The sequence below is a fragment of the Amphiura filiformis genome, chromosome 20 (assembly GCF_039555335.1).
Source record: "Amphiura filiformis chromosome 20, Afil_fr2py, whole genome shotgun sequence".
Classification (NCBI taxonomy): domain Eukaryota; kingdom Metazoa; phylum Echinodermata; class Ophiuroidea; order Amphilepidida; family Amphiuridae; genus Amphiura; species Amphiura filiformis.
In genome coordinates this window covers 39781773-39801218 of record NC_092647.1, presented here as the reverse complement: position 1 = coordinate 39801218, position 19446 = coordinate 39781773, and the positions used below count along the sequence as shown (strand labels likewise).

Sequence of the window (19446 nt, the reverse complement as noted above, 5' to 3'; positions counted from 1 at the left end):
TTAAGAGCTGACAAATAAAATGTTTGTTTGTATTTATTTTGGTACATTGGAAAAACTGAAATAAATACTGTATCAAATAAAGTTTCATTGAAGAAACTGTGTAGTCTCTTTGCTGCGTTTGTTGGAATCTTTTTGCGCCTTGTATCATGTGTATAGGCCAGTTTGTCACTTTTAAAACTGGACCTTCGTCTATCCAATTGCTTGTTAATTTACTTCTTGAGGTCACATTGGATTCAATGTGGTGTCATAATGTGCAGGATTAGATAGTGCATCTATTACAAAAACAAATTTACCCCAATATGGTTCAGTTTTGAAATTGTGATTAAGGATGTAAGGATACTTCTTTGGCGCAGTATAACGGTATATGACGTTTATAATTGAAAATTAGAGGGGTTGCACCCCTCCCCTTCATAGTCCATGTTACAAAATATGGCTCATTAGTTCCAGGGTTAAAGTATTACTTTTGTGATTTTGGTTTTAGGCAAAACCAAAACAAAACGTGGTGTTTTGTCACCAATGAACTTTCGACTTTGTGTGTGCTTAATGCTTTAACATATTAACATTTTCCGAAAACTCTTAAACCCTTAAAATACCTGTCGGTGATTGGCTATATAGTTGACGAACATGCATGCGTTAGTAACACGTATCTTAGGTTCAGCATGGTTGTAACCGCAGAGGCTCGTTGAATATGGGGGGGTGGCAAAGGTACCTGGTCCAAATAATTTGGGGTGGGTGGGGAATGGTACTTACTTTCATAAAGGACCCCCCTGTCCCGGAGCCACTGAACCGACATTACCCTTATGAACTCTCTCCCTCCTGGTTGATTGGGTCGCCCGCGGTCTATATATATGTTGTGCACCTCTGCTGCTTTCATGCCAGCTCAAATCTTTATTTGTATTCATAATAAATAATTTACTTTCCGTTTTGAACGTGCAATATATCTGCTGTAAAATTGAATAAAGAGCCTGAATATTGATAAAATAAACGTCTTTACAAAGGTGTATTATTCTTTAATAGCTTTTAATTCGTTCGTGAGTCAGAGGAATAATTTAAATGATAATTATGATATTGATAATAATAAAAAATAAGAAAGGCGGCGGCTACCACGGTAATGTGTTAACATTTGACATCACCCTTGGTTCATAACACAAATTGCAAATCTTTGTCAGATATTGGGAATTTGATGTGTGTGTGTGTGGGTTGGGGGGGGGGGTGTGTGTGTGATGTTACCAAACATTATTTTCCTCATTCTAAATGCGACGGAGTTTGAGAATTACTTTATTGAATTAAGAACGGTTTTGATGTTTTTGTATAACCATGAGACCTATTCATATCTGACCCTACAATGGTTGCTGCCAACCAAATTTCAAGTTACTAAAATTTGCCTACATCGTCTGCCAAGATTGAACAACTATACTACGTAGCGCCACCGTATCTTTACATGACGCTAATAAAACTAGAATTGGTACCATTTTCATTTTGAGGAATAACAAAATTCGATTGTCATATTGCAATATTATGGTGCTTAGTTAGTTCAGGAGTAGTAATTAAGGGCAAATGTCAAATATCTCATGCACATATAGCCACATTTCCAAAATGCACCGATTCAATCGAATTCTGTATTACTCCTCTGCAAGACAAAACGAAAAATAACCTCAGCATCGGATGAAATCATGCTTGTGCATATTTATATTGGACTTTGGCTGCATGAACACTGAAAAGGGTCATGACAGTACAATAAAAATTCCCTTTAAAAGGGAAAGCCAGCCTCAATGTAGAAGAGGTCTTGTAATTAGTTTTGGTCAATGTGAAAGGCATTTTTAGGATCACGCTTACATCCATGGGATTGTTACATGCCAGTCCACCAAACCATCAACGATGAGAACACTGAAACAGCAGAAAACATTAATTTTTAATCTCATGTCAACTTCATTAGGCCTACTCCAAATTGTTCTGGTCTGTTTTTTTGTTTTTGTTTTGTTTTGTTTTTTGTTGTCTTTTCAGCTTTTTACCCACGATATCTCAATTTCCAATTTTGTAATACCAGAACTTACGAACTCAATATCTTCGCTTAGGAATGTCCGATTTCACTGCTTTCGATATATTATAGGCCTACCACGTCACAAATACACTGCCTGTTTGAGTTAACTTACATGTACATTTTATTTTAAAATAACTTGATATTAATTCTCAATGTATATAGTTTAAGCCTACTATAGGCCTATTATAATAGATAGTGGCCAGCACATTTACAAAGGACTGATTACTCACTACAATCTTCACTCTTAAACTGTGTTTTTCTGAATGTGATGATCATGTTGATTGCTAGTCGGAAACTCCTGCGAAGCTATGGGCATGGCATCTTACACTGCAAGATTCTCATCTGTGTGACGCCGATGTCATCACAATGTCACTCCATCGGAAACTACACCTCGGTTTTCCATATCGCCGGTCCGAAATAGCCAATCAAGCCAGCCTCCTAGGTTTCTACATAGTGACTTCGCGGCGCATGACTTCGCAGGAGAGTCACACCGGTGTGACTACGCGACTGTGCCTGGGTGCTCAGTACCGGGGTTTTGGGTTGCCGGTTTTGCTTTTATTGCCATATTTTTTATATTCTCTTGATTTATTCAATTAATATTCTTTATTTCTTGCTTTTTTAAGGGATTAGGGAGGAAATTACAAACTGCACTTTAAAAATAAGGGAAATATTAGATGAATAAAATAAATTTGTTAGTAAAAGAAATAAACATGATAAGTAAACAAAGTATAATTCAATAAACTAACATGATGAATAAGATACATTTTTCAAGTTATTTGAATAACTAAATAAATAAAAAATAAGAAATAAATAAACATGAAGAAACCAATAAACATGCAAAGAATGGAAGAAACAAAGAAACACTTCGAAAGAAAACAACTTGAGGAAAATTGCAATTAAAGAAGTTAAAAGTAGGAATATTATAAGAAGCATGTAGGCCTACTGATGAATTAAAATATTAAATGTGTAAAATAAATTAATAATAATAATTATAACAATAATAATTTATAACAAGCATTAATATTTGCGTGATAAAAATAAGACACAGTTTCAAACAAACACTGCAATAGGCCTATATTGATGTGAATAAATAAAAACAAAATTTAGTGAAATATATTTAAGTGAATATCAAACTCAAGCAACAAAAACAAGTTACCGTAGCTATTTTTAAAAAGTGCACGCATCAAGTTTACAAAAATACACAGCAAACAAAAGTTTACCTACGAGTCGCCAGTCGACGACAATAGCAACAAAATACAAATAAAAAAATTCCCCGATTTATAGGCATAATTTGATAACGTAAAAAAATCAACATGAATAAGAAATCAAACTAATAGGCCTATAAAAAACACCATTTTGAAAAACGGAAAAAGAAAATAGCACAAGCCAAAGTTTTGCATAAACTTACGGCAGTAAAAGTATAAATTGTAGTAGGCCTATATTCAGGAAAGTGACAAGAAGTAAAACAAAATGCATGCTAGGCCTATAAATCAATTAACAGAAAAATTCTTGCTTCAACATAAGTGAAGCTTTGGCAAATCAAAATGATTAAATTGAAAAATGCTAGGCCTATAGGCATAGGCCTACTTTGCGAACTTCGGCTGAAAATAAAATTAATATCGCTTTTAACACAATTTATTTTAAATTAAAAAAAAAAAAGTGTCAATAGGCCTATAACGTTATCATGCAAAAATATGAAAAATAGGCCTAATTTGATTGCAAAACATGCCATCTAACCACTGAAGTAAACAAAGCAATGATATAAGTTTTGTGGGAAAACAAACAAACAAATAAAGAAAATAAAAACGTTTGAAATGAAACAAACAAATAAACCAAGAACAAGAACTGCAAATAAAACACACACAGTTGATGAGATTATTAAACATGCAGCACGAAAAGAATTAAAATATATAAAAGAGAACAATAAATAAACGAAACAAAATTAATCGGAAGTCTCACAGTTGAAATATAAATTATAAAGAATGCAAAAGCACGATAAAAAAACACAAAGACGGCAGTACAGTTAGCCACGGACCCAGTGTACAGCATGCATCAATCAATTAATTATAAAACCAACTCATTCCATTCATGAGCGTATGCAAGCAGTAAACAAGCATGATACGCGTATTTTGTCATCATCAACGCGTATTTTGTAGATATACGCGCGCGTCCCCAGAGTGTTCGAACTCATAACAGGGCTCGGTCAACGACCTTTTGGCCGTGTAGTCACCTTGAAGTTCGCCGACTGGGCACCGAGCAGGCGACGCATGGGGGCACTGGCTACGGAAGTCACTTTGATGTGACTACAAGATGTGGACCACTGTCGGAATCTACTCAGTGGTGTACATCATGAGTCGCCGATGCGGCATCGAGCAGGTAACACATCGGAGGCTAGCAGTTGTAGTCACTGCGTGATGACACTGCTGCATAATACCCTACTGCCTTGTTTCCGATGTAGTCACTCTCCTGTAGTGACTCCGTCGGCCACCATAAGGTAGGTTATTCTGGAGTGACGGCGGTAGTGACTTTAGAGTTCCAGTGCGATATAGTCACTATGTCGCCAGGAATTTTGCAGTGTACCTACTCCATTCTACAAGTATAACAGTCTGCTAGTGCCTTGTGTGTTTTCTCTTCAATCATTTTGTTGAATGTAATTTTATGAATCAAATAAAAAAGATAAAAAGTGACTTCACATAAGTTATGTGTCATTTTATTTTATAATAAAGAAGTTATTAAATTAATAAAGTAAGACAATTTATTTATCTATAAGTGCATGTCAAATAGGGTACATTGTTCAATACTATAGGCCTATTATATGCCCATATTATAGCTAGGCCCTAAAAACTTTATTTTGCATCGGATTTTTCCCGTTGAAAAGACAAAACTGATGTTTATGATAGCAACCATTTCATCAATAACATTTTGAGTCATTTTTATCCATAAAACGACACAGGATATGATAGATAACTACTTTCACATCAATATGGTCCATATGATCACAGATTGTTGAGAATCTGTGATATGATGAAGATTTTGATTCTATAGATCTGTTATCAACATGATATCACGCTGTTCAGTGGTCAAGGAGTAAGGACCCCCAGTCAAGGACACTGATATGACATCATAGGTGATGGATGTAATTTTCTTCTGCTGACCATATGATGCTGTATATTAACTATTATTGTTACATTTAGGCCTATACCTAGAACTTTTAAAGTCATAATTAGTTCAAACGTAACTTTGGTAATACTCACTTGTTTTCATTCGTTGAAACGGCAAAATCTTGTAATGTTTCAGATTTCTTATGTTAAGGGGAGTAATTTAAGACTAGTTTTGATGAAATCGGATAATTTGGACCTCTGTGTATGAAATTTTTGACATTTGACCTATTCGACCTTATTTATATAACACCGTAGAAGAACATGGCAATTGACTTTTCTTATTTCCTATGATAAGAGGAACAGTTTGAGATAATTACAGCATGATGGGACTACTAGTATCTTTAAGTTTTTGGTCCCACTGTGGCCTTTGACCCCTCGTGGAAACCACAGGCATAGAAAATGGAACCAATCAAATCTTTATCATTTCAAGTTTAAGGATACCAAAACACATTGGTTCCACGCGGAAAATAAGTTTTAAACCATGTAGCGCTATGTACTATAAAGGTACTATCAGTGACCTCGGCGAAAGGGACAAACTTCCTCAATAATAGCTCTTTAATCAGAGACAAAGGCACAAACCATACACAAACCCTCTGATCACCAGGTCCTGAGACTGCCCCTTCCCTCTAATCGCGAAATATTTAGTGACCGAGATCATTATGGCATGATATTATTAAATAGGGTACAAAACACACACAAACCCTCTGATCACCTCTGCTTCCCTCATGTACAATACAATACAATACAACCAAGCATTTATATAGCGCCCTCCAAGGACCACAGCGCTTTCCAAAAAAGAACACATATAATAATAATAAAACAATAATCAATGCATTCTACATAATAAACATACAATTACCAGATAAGCAAAGAATTAAACAAACAGATGAGTTTTTAAATTGGTTTTGAAAATGTCCAGTGTTTTGGCCTGCCTGATGTTGATTGGAAGTGAATTCCATAGACGAGGACCTGCGGTTTGAAACGCTTTGTCACCGGTGAGAGTCCTGGTTTTTGGAACAATGAGAAGTGTTCTGTCAAGTGATGAACGAGTGGCGTATTTTGGTTTGCGAAATGTGATCAGTTCTTGCAGGTATTCCGGAGCTTGTGAGTTGACGCACTTGTCCCGTCTGATTGCGAAATATTCAGTGACGGTTACCAACATCTAGAACAGCTCAGAGGGGGTAGGTCATGATGGTTTTGAGATAACAACTTAACTGAGGGCTCAAAAGCTTAGCTACCAACATTGACCAAAATGCGACATTTTCCCAATATTATATCGTGTTCGGTCCTATTTGCAAGGCAAGTAAACACACACATTCTCTTTACAAAAATGACAAATCTACTTTTCACTGATAGTGCCTTTAAAGTTATTTAATGATAATTATGAGTTTTCATCGTACAATCAACATTACACAAGTACAAAGTATAGTATGCCACCAACATGAACAAAAGGAAGTTATACAATCCCAAAACAACGGAAACAAACCATACCACAAATTGTTCGCGGAAGTGAGAGTGAGGAATCATAACAATCATGGGATGACATTTCAAAGCAATACCATTTCAAAATAAAAAAATAATTAAGATTTTTCCACAAAGTGTTAGTTTTTACTTACAGATATGTAAGAACTAAAGCAGAGCAATCAATCGATATACGAATGAATGGAATGATAATTATTATAGAAACTAAACACATACAGCAGCACTAGGCAGCCTTTCAAGACGTAATTAAAACGCCCAGTCAGATGTATTTCGCACCTGCCAAACCCAAGTCACCTAATTTCGAAAACAGGACACTCTATGTATACTCTTACGAATATTGGTTGCCAGAGGATGATTTAATTTTAAGTACTACCCAACACCCCACTGGGTTAAATGTGCAGTAGGTGAGCAGTGTGAGTAACATGACACCACTGCTCTGCTATGCTGCATAGAAGTACATGGTTAAGTTTGAATTTGTACAGTTATATTTGCATTAAAAACGCTGTGAACATGCTCATCGATTTCACATTAATGTTATCTACAGAAGGTGTGAATTATCCTTTAAAAACACATTACTTTTTGCAGAAAGTTCTGAAATCGACCAAGTAATAATGACACACACACAATTCTAAAACAACAAGTTTTGCACAGAATTCAATGGGATTTGAAAAGTAAAGTGGCAGTTGATAACACTTTTGCAGTGCATGATGGGGCTTCCTTAAATCATCCTCTGATTGGTTGCCAACAATTTCCAATGTCAGCGCTCAAATCGGGCACAATAGGTGAATAAAAGCTTCAGTCCATTGATCCTAAGCATGTATCCATTTCGCCTTTTAACTGAAACTCATGTGTAATTAAAAAAGTATCTTTAAATTGTACAATTATCAATATTTTTAGTTTTGTGCCCGTGTGAATACAACATGACCCTTTGGTCTCCTGTTAAGGACGAAAGGGGAAGACACTGTTATTATAATCTATATGTACAATATTGGTCGTTCATTATAAAATTACGCATTTCATTTATTTATTGATTGATTCAATGTTGCTTTAGGTAGCGTAGCCATTCAATGTTAAAGCACTAATTTCTAAGGGAGCCCTGCTATATTACATGTAAAAGTTCACAAAAACAAAACAAAACCAGATTTACTATGACGCCTTGCATAGTTATCAAAGTTAGCCATGTGTTTATATCTATACAATAGAAGCATAAAATTACTCTTAAGGGGGTACTACACCCCTCGATAAATTTGTGACTATTTTTGCATTTTTCTCAAAAACTAATAACACAGTGGTAACCAAAAGTTATGTATATTATAGGGGCAAGGCAGAGGTTGATTCAATGTAATCCCAGCATGCAGTATGTTATTATGTGCAATGTAATAAAGGAGCCATTTCAACACCATTTTATATTCAAATTTATGTACAAAATAAGAACCAGTAGTTTTGATGGAATATTCATCGAGACTTTTATGTTTTGAATTGATAATTGGGTACGGGTAATGTTTGTGGATACATTGCTACCAAGAAAATTAAAAAGTCGTGTCTTTTTTAAAACAATTTTAGATATTTTAAATGCTTGGGAAAAGAAGGTGGAACCAGCAAAGTTTTCTTGCACATGCATGCATGCAGACGCATGGCTTATCTTGTTGTATAACAACCTTGACCATGCACAGCAGGAGCCCAGTGTGATGTTTTCTGAAAATAACCGTGTGTTTCTCAAACATGCTGTCAGTGGCTGCAATGTATTCTGGGCTTACATATAAACAACCTCTGGGGGCAAGGAATTCAATTACTACACTGAAATTTCAGTGACTCAAGACAAGCGGTTTGTTATTTATGATCAGAAATAAGGTACCGCTAAGATGTACCTCGTTTCCTATCATATACTGAACCGCTTGTCTCGCGTCACTGAAATTTCAGTGTAGTAATTGGATTCCTTGCCCCAATAATATACATAACTTTTGCTACCAGTGTGTAATTATTTTTTGAGAAAAATGCAAAAATAGTCACAAATTTACCACATGGGTGTAGTACCCCCTTAAACCATTCAACTGGACTCGCATTTTTGAGAGGCTTATCTTAGGTGCATCTTCAGGCCGTCTGTTGCCGGAGTCTGTTGATCTGGCGGCAATTAGTCATTGCCCACTGCCCAGTGGCCAGATGGTGTTGAAAGGTCGTCGATTTTGAGTCAAACTTCGTAAGAATGTTTTTGATCTCGGCACTGGTCAATGACTAATTGCCGCCAGATCAACATACGGAATGCATGCACCTGGGATAAGGTGCGATACCGTAGCCTCTCAAAAACGTGGGTCTAGTTGAACTGTTTTTAGAGAGAGTTTTATATCTAATTATACCTGGATGAATGACAATCTTGACAAATGTATAAAAGAAGATTGCAGTGAGAAAAAACCTTTTGTGCAAAACATGAAAATGAAAGGTGTCATATCTTGTGACTATTTGTTATCAATAAACCTATTGACTATTAAGTACAGGGTACAACGGGCATCTTTTATCCTCCTTTAGATACATGCACATGGTCATTAATTTAGTCTTATTGAAAACTTTAGCGTCCCCCTTAGCGTCATAATTCCGGTATAAGACTGCAGTGAAAGAAAACGAATATCAGTTCAATGAAATATTGGTCATATTGGTCATAAATGTTATATAGTATATTTGTAGTTATATAGTAACTTTTGTGTCATTTCCATTTTTGCCTACAAATATGTTTGATGACGTGACTCTTATATACCTATGTACAATTTTACACTAGAATGACTAAAGATTATACATGGATTATATATACTTGAATAGTAGTTACCATAATTACATCAGCCTACATTGTTTTTCACAAGTATACACGAAGTTAAGATTATACATGTACGTATTTATACCGAGAACTCGCTACCTAATACGTATTTATTACAAAGGGTACATGTCTGATAGTATTTCTACGAGTACGACGTTGGTTATCACAGTTATGATAATCTTGAATGTGAACAATATTATATGCTATGTGTTTTGCCCATTTTCTTCGTATCACTCCTTACATCCCGTACATAATCATCATTGTAACCTTAAAATATGAAAGTTGTACCTTATGACTTTAAGGTATGCTGTATACTACTGGACTGCGGTATTATACTTGGATATGGTTACATCCGCTAACACAACAATGTTTTAAAAACGTTATAAACGTGTTATAAACACGTTTTGGTTTTATTCAAAACGTTTTAATAACATTTAAATGTCTAGCTCTGTAAAGGTCATGAAAAACGTCATGAAGAAAACACATTTTATTTTTTGGCTAACATTTTGGAAAATATTTTGTCAACTCTTAAAGACATGTGTAAGAATGTTTTGCATCATGTTTTTAAAAATATTTTTGGAACGTTATTAAAACGTTCTATACCTTTATATAACCCGGCAATAAAACGTTTTCTTTAAAACGTTTTGTGTTTGCTGAGACATACAGGGTACATGTAACATCTTTCCTGATCGTGAGGGACCTTAATATAGGTGGCATTTCAAAAAATGCCACATATAATATTGGTCGTAATGTTTTTGGTGCATCAATTTCACAATAATCTGCGCATAATTTCTGTCGATACAGGCACAGGTATCGCGAGGCGACATCCTCGAACGTTAAAAATTGGAGGCATGAATAATTCAACGACTGTACACATATACTGTAAAAGAGCAAAGGGGTACGCAGAGCTGAACCGTAACTGTATTTTTCACCCGCCAGTCGGACCGTTAATTCTAAAAACAAATAGAGGTCAGACTACAAACTTTGGACATAATTATGAATATTTACATTGATTTAGATAATATTATTGTAATCAGAAATGTGGCCGGGGCGGTCGGGTACTTTTCATTATTAGCCCACTCTACAGCCAAGTTAGTACACAACTTGCGGGTGGATGTTAAGTGTATAGACACAGCCCTGAGTATAGTAATATAGAACAGATAAAGGCCTGTTAAAACCTCGAGCTTGCTTCACTTGTATACCTTACGTCCAACATTCAGAGAGTCGAGTACAGATGAAGGTATGGTTCCATGGAAAATTGTATTTTGTTCCCGTTTTGAGTAGGTGTGGCGCATGTTTTATACATCTCCTCAGAAACTGATGATTACCGATGATTGCTGGTCGTGATGAGCCGACATGGCTTGTGCTCACATGTATGCCTGAAACGTGTAAAATAAAAGACCAATTAAAGTTAAGACGATGTTCACTAATATTTAATTTTCAAGCGATACGTGTTTTGCACAGCAATAAAATGAAGTTTGCGCTCAAACATGTCAAATCTCGTTCAGAGACACAGCTATTTTAATTTTGAAATTGCGTTAAACAAATATGTTAAGTATTTCAACACAGGTGCCACAATTCACATCACTTTTCCGAAATGACAGCTAAATAAAATAAAATGAGCACAGTATGTTGGTTATTGACAATCTTTACAAGCTTGATCTTTAGAATGTTGCACACAAATCTTGAAGTAGGGGACTTGTGTCAATGCCAATTCCCTGCCACTGGGCCTTGTGGCTTATCAGCAACCTAGATCTGGTTTTAGTCCCCTAAATCTGTATCACGTGACCGAACACGAAATAAAGCGTAAATTTTAGGGGACTATGGCAAGATTCATGTTACTGATGTGGTTTACGTTGATTCCGTTCAAATCAGGTGACGGCAGAATGAATTTCAAAAGTGTCAGTGATGTTGTAAGATATAAACCGTATTGGCATTACAAATTCTGGTTCGTATCATCCCTTCAATGAGGGAGGGATAAAAACATCTTCTGGGCCCTAGCATTATGATAAGGACCCAGAGGCCAAGAGCCAACAGTTCAAAAGTCAGCCCATTTCAATCAGTTGCCATCTGGAGGAAAACTTGATCGAGTACATCAGGGCTTTTCCTCGATATATCTCTATTATTCTCAGTAACCTGCATTTGCATATTTGAATGCGCGAGGCAAGTACATATCATCTCACTAGTATTAGTAATTTGACATCGTATGAATTTGTAAATTTTCGAATCGAACTAATTTTCAATCAAAAGTGATTTAATTGTGTGTGTTGTATTTCGTGAGAAAGCCGTAAAGAAATTATTAAATACCTTTTCACACCAAGGACAGGATGCAGTTAAATCTGTTGATTTTGCGGAATTTCGTCGTTTGACGTGTGCGTGAGAATGGAACATATGATCTGGATCACGTGAACATTTGAACCAATCTCCGGCCAGAAAGCCCTTCTGTTTTCGTTGCATATCAATTAGTCCCTCCCTACTCAGTTCTGTGTTGTCCCCTTTCAGGGAAGCTGCTAGTCTCGTTCCTAACGTCACTATCATTTCTTTTTGTCTCTGAACAGTAAATGGACGAGGTGATGTGATGATCTCTACAGCCTTTGCAGCACTTGTCCTATAAATAGGGTAAACAACACACCGACATGAAGATTAGTTTATACCACTCTATTCGCTAGCCATTCATGTCGTACATGTTTCATTTAGTCACTCATAACGAGGGGTTAGGAAAGTCCGTACAAAATCAGTTTTCTACCACAAAAATGAGAATTGGAACTACCTAAATTCACTTTTAATATTTTATGTATACATTTGTACACAGTAATTAGAAAACCATGTTTGTGTTATTCCAAAGTTTTCGCGTACACACACCCATGCCACACCCACCTACTCACCCCCACACCTATAACCACACCCTACCACCTGTATATATTATATACCCACAACCTCACATACCCCACAACACAACACCCCTACACTCCCCCACAATACCGTCACATCCCCACACACACAGCCACACCCCACCCACCCAACATCCAGCCCCACCCCACACCCCTGCGAGTATCTTACCTTACAGTTCCAAGTTCTTCCTTGCCTATACGTTTCCTGTACGCTAACGTCCGGATTAACTTCTCCAATGCAGCACACCATTGTACACGCTCCAATTCACATCCCAGATCTTCCGCTAGTTGTTCCGTCAGAAAAGTTTTCTCATCCAAAAGTTTCTCCAAGCGTACACTGACTTCTTGCAAAATAACCATTTGTATATCTCTAAATCGGCTGATTAAGTGATCATCATGATCGTCTTGCAGACGAGAACACGAAGTGATCGGCTGTATTTTGTCGAGATTGTCCAAAAGCCGAAGTTTCCATGCCATCTCTGCTTGTGCCTCTCGTGTAATCGTTCGAGGAACTATTTGAGTTTTACTTCGTCCGGGGATAGTTTGTCTTGCATTTTGCGTCGAATGTCTGTATTTACTTCGTGAGAGTAAATCTTCAGCCTCTTTCAATTCTGACGATGTATCTTCGTGCAGGAGTCGATCAATATACCGGACAGACTCGGTGACCTTTGATGCATGCCCGTTGAAACGCCTCTCACAAATGGACGCGCCGCACTTCGGACAGGTTACAGGAAGTATTGGGACACACGCAGATGTTGGCGAAATCATGCCCAGTTTCCGTTTCAACTCGTTTTCTTCAAAGATATGACCACATTCTTCCAGCTTTATGTAGCATGGATCAGTCTTCGCTCGGAATTCTGGGAATATCTTTAGTATCTTTCTGCGGTTGCAGAAACGACAGAGATCTATACATGGTTCTCCACAGATTCCTATACAAGTATGCTTGCATGGAAGCAGCTTCGTGCATGGCTCGTTACAGTATCCAGTTGATGGATTATGTTCGCAACTGTCTTGTAATTCCCCTTCTTGTCTACGGTGAATGCGGCTGTGCTGCAACAGACAAAGCTGCATGTCTGGCACATGTTTTATAGATAACAATTTTGAGCATCGTTCTTTTACTTTGCATCCACATAGCAGTGTAACTTCATTGATGAGAACACTACAGTGTTGGTGTATTCGCCCTCCAAAGCAATCCCGACATCTTGATTTGCATTGATGACCACACAGAAGACGCTTGCGACAAGCTTCCACACATCTTGATAATTTACCTCCTCTTCTTCTGACACGATGCGTGCATTCCCCACACACATTTTTACACTCATGACCACATCCTAGCCGGTTGGTGCACTGCTCCCGACAAAACACATCACTTGGGTTTTCAAAACAGGCAACGTCTCTCGCCACGTGTTTACATGGCAATACTTTCCTCACATTAGCCGTCTCTTTACACAACTTTGTACATGTTCTGCCGCACTTTTCTTTACATTCATGCCCACATTCAAGTAGTTGTTCGCATTTGTGTTCACAGTACAGTCCTGAATCTGGATCCAGATGACATGGTAGTTTCACAGTGTGCCCACATCTTGTAATATTTTTATGCACCTTTACACGGCAATTCGTTTCACATGCCTGCAAAGTATGATGGCAAGTGCTACGACACGTATGTCCGCATTTGAGTTTCTTCGTTTTTGCTGGATCTTGGTGGCATTGCAGTTTCGTTTCATGGCCGCACCCAGGAAGCTTTCTCGTAACAAATTCCCGACAAACATCCCTTGGCGTCACACATGGTTCTGAACACAACTTGGAGCATGGATGTCCACAAGGTAATTTCTTTGCACATGGTTCTTGACAAATTGCAGTTGTCGGATCTTCGGAGCATTTCAGCTTGACCACGTGGCCACATATAGGTATTCTTTTGGCGATGATGATTTTACACTGGACTGTTTCGCACCTCATTGAACACACTCCTGGACATTGATGTTTACATGGAAGGGCCTTTGTACACGGACTCTGACACTGAATGCTGTCTGGATTTTCACAGCAAAGACATTCTATTTGATGGCCGCATGTGGCACTCTTTTGAACTCTTTCTTTGCAGACTGGCCATTTCGTTGGTGTCATGAACTCTTGTCTTGCACATTTATACAAGTCTAAAAACAAACTTCCATCTGCATCTTTGTTTGTGTTTGACGGTTCGCTAGAAGTATCCTCAATCGTCTTGCATGGTTCAAAGCACATTTTGGAACAATTGTGCTTACACGGTAATGTTTTTTGACATGGCTCTCTACAGCTTTTCGTTGTAACATCTTCATAGCACAATACGTTTAGGTAATGGCCACACTTTGGATGTTGTTTTCTGACTTTTACTCGGCACTGGCTCGTACAAGGGTCGCCGCACTTATCAGCACACTTGTGCTTACACGGAAGAATCGTATCACAAGATTTGCCACATTTGATAGTTTTCGGGTCTTGTTGGCATGGTAGTTTGCACTTGTGCTTGCAATTTGGAAACTCCTTGTTTACGATCGCTGTACATATTTCCTCACATTTCTCTCTGCATAACCTTTGACATAGATGCCCACATATCAGTTTGTTCACACATTTCTCCCTACACATGCTGCGGTCTGGATCTTGGTCGCAATGAATTGTGACTTTGTGTCCACAATCTAGAATTTTCTTTTCCTGGTTTTCTTTACAGACAACAGTACACGGATAGCCACATTTTTTTTGACATCGATGACCACATGGAAGAATCTTCAGACAATCTTCAATGCACTCAAACTTATTGACATCAACATTGCATGGAACTTCGGTGTAATGCCCACAGGGCATACGTTTCAGCATCTGTCGACTGCAACGGGTTTCGCATGGTTCGTTGCAAATCTTCTGACACAGGTGCTCACATGGAAGAAGCCTTTTGCACGGTAATATGCATGTAGTTGCGTCACACGGCTCGTTGCACTTTCTCTGGCATTTATGCTTACAGGAAAGAATTCTTTTACACTGCGCTTTACATGTGGTGGCTTCACAGGGCTCATTGCACATCTTCCTGCATGGGTGACTACAAGAAAGAAGACGTCTGCAGGATGACTTGCACTGCGTTGGCTCGCAAGGCTCTCCACATGACTTCATACATTGATGTCCACATGGCATAATCTTCGAACATGGTCTCGAACACACAGCATTTGTAGCATCACAACATACCATCTGAACCCGGTGGTGGCATGTTTGCCAGGTTTTTATCGTCAATATCCTGCATCCAGCGTCTTTCGATTCCTTACATAGCAATTTCATACTATGGTTTGCAAGTCGACCATGTTTTGATGATTTCCTCTTCACATTCTGTTTGGCATCTGTCACGGCATAATTTGTTGCACTTGTGACCACATTTCAGAATGCGTACACATGGTGCGTTGCAAGGTGGGTGCTGTTGTAGAGAACGCCACTGTGGATCATTTTTGCATTTAACCCAGTAACTATGATCACAGTTGGATGGTTTCACTTTAACCTTAACCTCGCATTCGGATGTAGTCGAGCAAGGCCTTCCACATTTTCGTTTGCAATCATGACCACATCGTATTTTCTTTGGACATCGTTTTGGACATTCCGGACACTCTTCGCCACACTTTGCAGGACAGTCGTGCTTACATGGCAATTTGCTTGAGCAAAGCCTTTGGCATAATGCTGTCTCATTCTCATAGCATTTGACTTTTTCGGTGTGCTGACATTTCGCGAAGTGTTTCGTTAGTAAAACTTGGCATTTGCATTCTTCATAACACTTAAGAGAGCACTTATGACCTCGAGGACAGATCGTTGAGCAATCCTTCAAGCATTTGTATTCTTCATGTTTACGATCTTTGGGGTGGCAGTACAACCTGCACGCATGTCCACAGTCAAGCCTAGCATCGCAACGGAGTGAACATCCTCCGTTAGGGACCAGATTTGAGAAATCTTCCGGACACGATACCTCTGTCACGGTTTCTACGTGATTCTGACATACAAGTGGTAGCTTTGGACCAATTTGGGCTGTCGCTGTCGTTGTCTTCATGATATTCTTCCACAAACTACTTTGCTCTGCTAGAAGTCGTATATTTCCAATACAGAATAATCCCTTTCTTGCTCGAGATAGTGCTACACAAACACGATTATGAACCTTTAGAAACCCGATGGATCCATCCTCATTGCTGCGAACGAGTGAGAGTAGAATTATTTCGTTTTCCTCCCCTTGGAAGTTGTCAACAACGCTCACACGTACACCTTCGAACTTTTGTTTGCTCATGAGTTGTTTGAAATTGAAGAGTTGTCCAGTGTAAGTTGTCAGAATAGTGATTTGTGATGGGTCATAACCTTGCTGAAGGAAATAGTAGCAGAGTTCGACTAGGAACTTTGCTTCGTGTAAGTTTGACTTACTCTGGTTGTCATCCATCTTTATCTCTGTTTGATCATGTTCTAGGAAAAACATGTTCTTTGCAACTCCCTTGACAGAACTAAAGCTCATCACTGAGGTATGATCTTGAAGACCGTCGTAAAAGTGCTCCTTCATCAAAATAGAGATTTCAGGACGCATGCGATGCTGTTGTCCCAACCTATGACACGGTAACCCGTTATTGATCATTCGTTCAAACAAAGAGACATCTAAGTGGTAGTTCTTAGCCAATCGATATACAGTAGGGTTTGGACGTAGCTGCTGATGATCACCGATCAGGATCAGATGTTGACAATCTTGACTCAATGTTGTGATGATATGAGCTTCTAACACTTCGGCTGCTTCTTCAACCACTATGATCCTAGGACGTATTCGTTGAAGTATTTCACGATTTTTAGCCGCGCCTGTTGTGGTAAACCCAATGACATTTGCTTGTTTCAAGATGAGGTAATCTTCCTCTCTATCGATTTCTTTGCGCATTTCTGAAAGTTGTTGAAAGGCAACTTGATATCGCAACATAATGTCTTCTTGAGTTTTGATAAATCGTGCCACCCAATAGCGATACAGTCTCCATCGTTCATGATATGAAAGTTCCCAGACGTTTTGAATTCCACTAACATCATTCACAGACATAACATCAGTGCTGTTGATCTCGTTTTCAATTGCCACTTTAAGTCTATCCTGTATTTCCTTTCTGGTGTCACCATTGAAACGTTTTTCCGGTACAACAGCAAAGTCGCCAACCAATCTGGCACGGCTTTTCTCCTTGTACTGTAAGAATATAGGATCGTTTCCAAGCTCCCTTTGCTCTACTAAAAGTGCCGCTTCCTCTGCAAAATCTACTTTTTCCTCTTCCTTCCCCACTTCATCATTACCTACATCCTCACTATCAATACTCTCTTCCCCTGTTGCTGACCGAGGTTTTGAAGGCAATTTTGGAAGACCCCTTCCATCAAGTCCAAGCCATACATACATAGTATTTACGTTGTTACTACCAGACAAAAGCCTTCGATATTGTTCTCGAGACATCAACTTTTCATGGAAAATAGTCGACGGCCGTAGTACTTTAGTTTGTGCTAGAGCAATCCTTTCATGAGCTGCTTCGAGAATATCCCTCATGTCATAATACTCCTGTATATCAGCTCTCCTACGATGTATGTGATCTGGAACTTGTCGCGATTTTCTCTTTGCATGTTTGATGTTTGCAATGCAACAGTGCTGCAAACTGTCGGCTTTGCATCGGCCCCCAACACGAACAATATTTTTCTCATACTCATATATGCCTTCTAAGAACTGATCCAGAGCATGGTTTGTGTAACAAACCACCAATATCGGACGGTTATCCCAGTCTTCTTCTGATTCTCCATGGCACCATGCGTGACAATTAAACAGGAGTGTTTTGACTATCTGTAATCCGACATATGTTTTTCCTGTGCCTGGCGGACCTTGAATAAGGACAAACTCACTTGCTAGTGCAGCCCTGAATGCTTCTAGCTGAGACTCATCAAAGTGCAATGTGTCAGCCTCTGGCCATGTACTAGGTTCTAGTACGTTCACTGCCCTCAATTTACCCTGCACATAGTTGTGTAAATGGATATCTGTCGCATCAGAATCTTTGTTACTTGCTTTCAAAACACAGATACGATCTTTGCATTCGTCTGTCAAGCCAGAATCGTCGTGTACAGCAGAAGCACACTCGCCGTCGACTTCGTTTGATACACGATCTTTGTCATCTTCCTTCAGTATTTGGGACGTTATGCGCAGGTCATATAGCGGTACTGAATCAGCAAAATCATGTAAGTATATCGGCGGATTTGATTTTCCAGATGCGTCGACAATGTATGGCTTCATCGGAAGACTTGATTCTGTGAATTCCTTTAGACCACGCAACACATGACGGTAACTCTCAAAATATGCACTAGTTTCGGCCATCAAGAAGGTTGCCTCTGATGATTTGCCAATTGCATCAGCAAGTCGAATGAAGCTCATTTGTATTTGACCTCTTTGAAGATATCTCACGTCTCTGTCTTCCACAGTAGCGAATATGACTGTCTCAAAATCGTCCTTGGTCAAACAAAGTAGCGAGCCAGTAATAAGCCGCTTACTGGATTCCCATCTTGTTTTCTTGAAATGGCTTGCGTCGAACTGTATCAAATGTCCCGTTCCTTCACGAGTCATGACAGGTCGTATAATCCTGACTCCATGATACAGACGAACATCTTGAAGTCTTCTGCGTGGATTGTGCTCAAAATCTTCTTTCTTGTCTAAATATTCTCCTACACCTTCCCGGAGTGGTGCAATAAAATCTTCCCTAAGTAGTCGAAATTGGACATCCAAGTAATGCTCTGTATTCTGATATTTCCCTTTGATTAGGTTGTGTCTCAGAAATGGTCTTTTTATTTTGCCTATTTCATTGATGTCAGGAATGATTGGAATTCTTCGAAAGTCATTCGGCGGCGGTTTATACTGGCTTCTAACCATCTCTCGATCATTGAAGTTTTCACGGTTCTTCTGAAGATCTTCACACATTACCTTCAGTTGTACAACTTCTTTCTTCACTGCAGCTGGTATTTTATTGTTACTTTTGTACACCAATTCTAGAAGAACAGCATTTACTCCTACATCATCCAAGGCTAATG

The 19446-nt window shown here is 38.6% G+C and overlaps 1 protein-coding gene across 1 annotated transcript; it reads right to left on the bottom strand.

Moving 5' to 3' along the window:
- Positions 1 to 10048: 10048 nt before the first annotated feature.
- LOC140142311 (uncharacterized) lies at positions 10049 to 19435 on the bottom strand. The gene is made up of 4 exons (XM_072164280.1): positions 15678 to 19435; positions 12551 to 15232; positions 11798 to 12098; positions 10049 to 10869 (listed from the first exon to the last, which is right to left on the bottom strand). The coding sequence occupies exons 1-4, from the start codon at positions 19334 to 19336 to the stop codon at positions 10858 to 10860; spliced, it is 6654 nt and encodes a 2217-aa protein (XP_072020381.1). The 5' UTR covers positions 19337 to 19435; the 3' UTR covers positions 10049 to 10857.
- Positions 19436 to 19446: the final 11 nt, after the last annotated feature.

Bases quoted from the DNA above. Each gene is read 5' to 3' on its own strand.
- LOC140142311 (XM_072164280.1), bottom strand. From the start codon at position 19,336: ATGTGTGAAGATCTTCAGAAGAACCGTGAAAACTTCAATGATCGAGAG. The intron at 15,233-15,677 runs GTATGAAATTGC...AACCCGTTGCAG, and splicing joins TGGTCGACTTGCAAACCATA to TCGACAGATGCTGAAACGTA. The intron at 12,099-12,550 runs GTAAGATACTCG...CCCTATTTATAG, and splicing joins GAAGAACTTGGAACTGTAAG to GACAAGTGCTGCAAAGGCTG.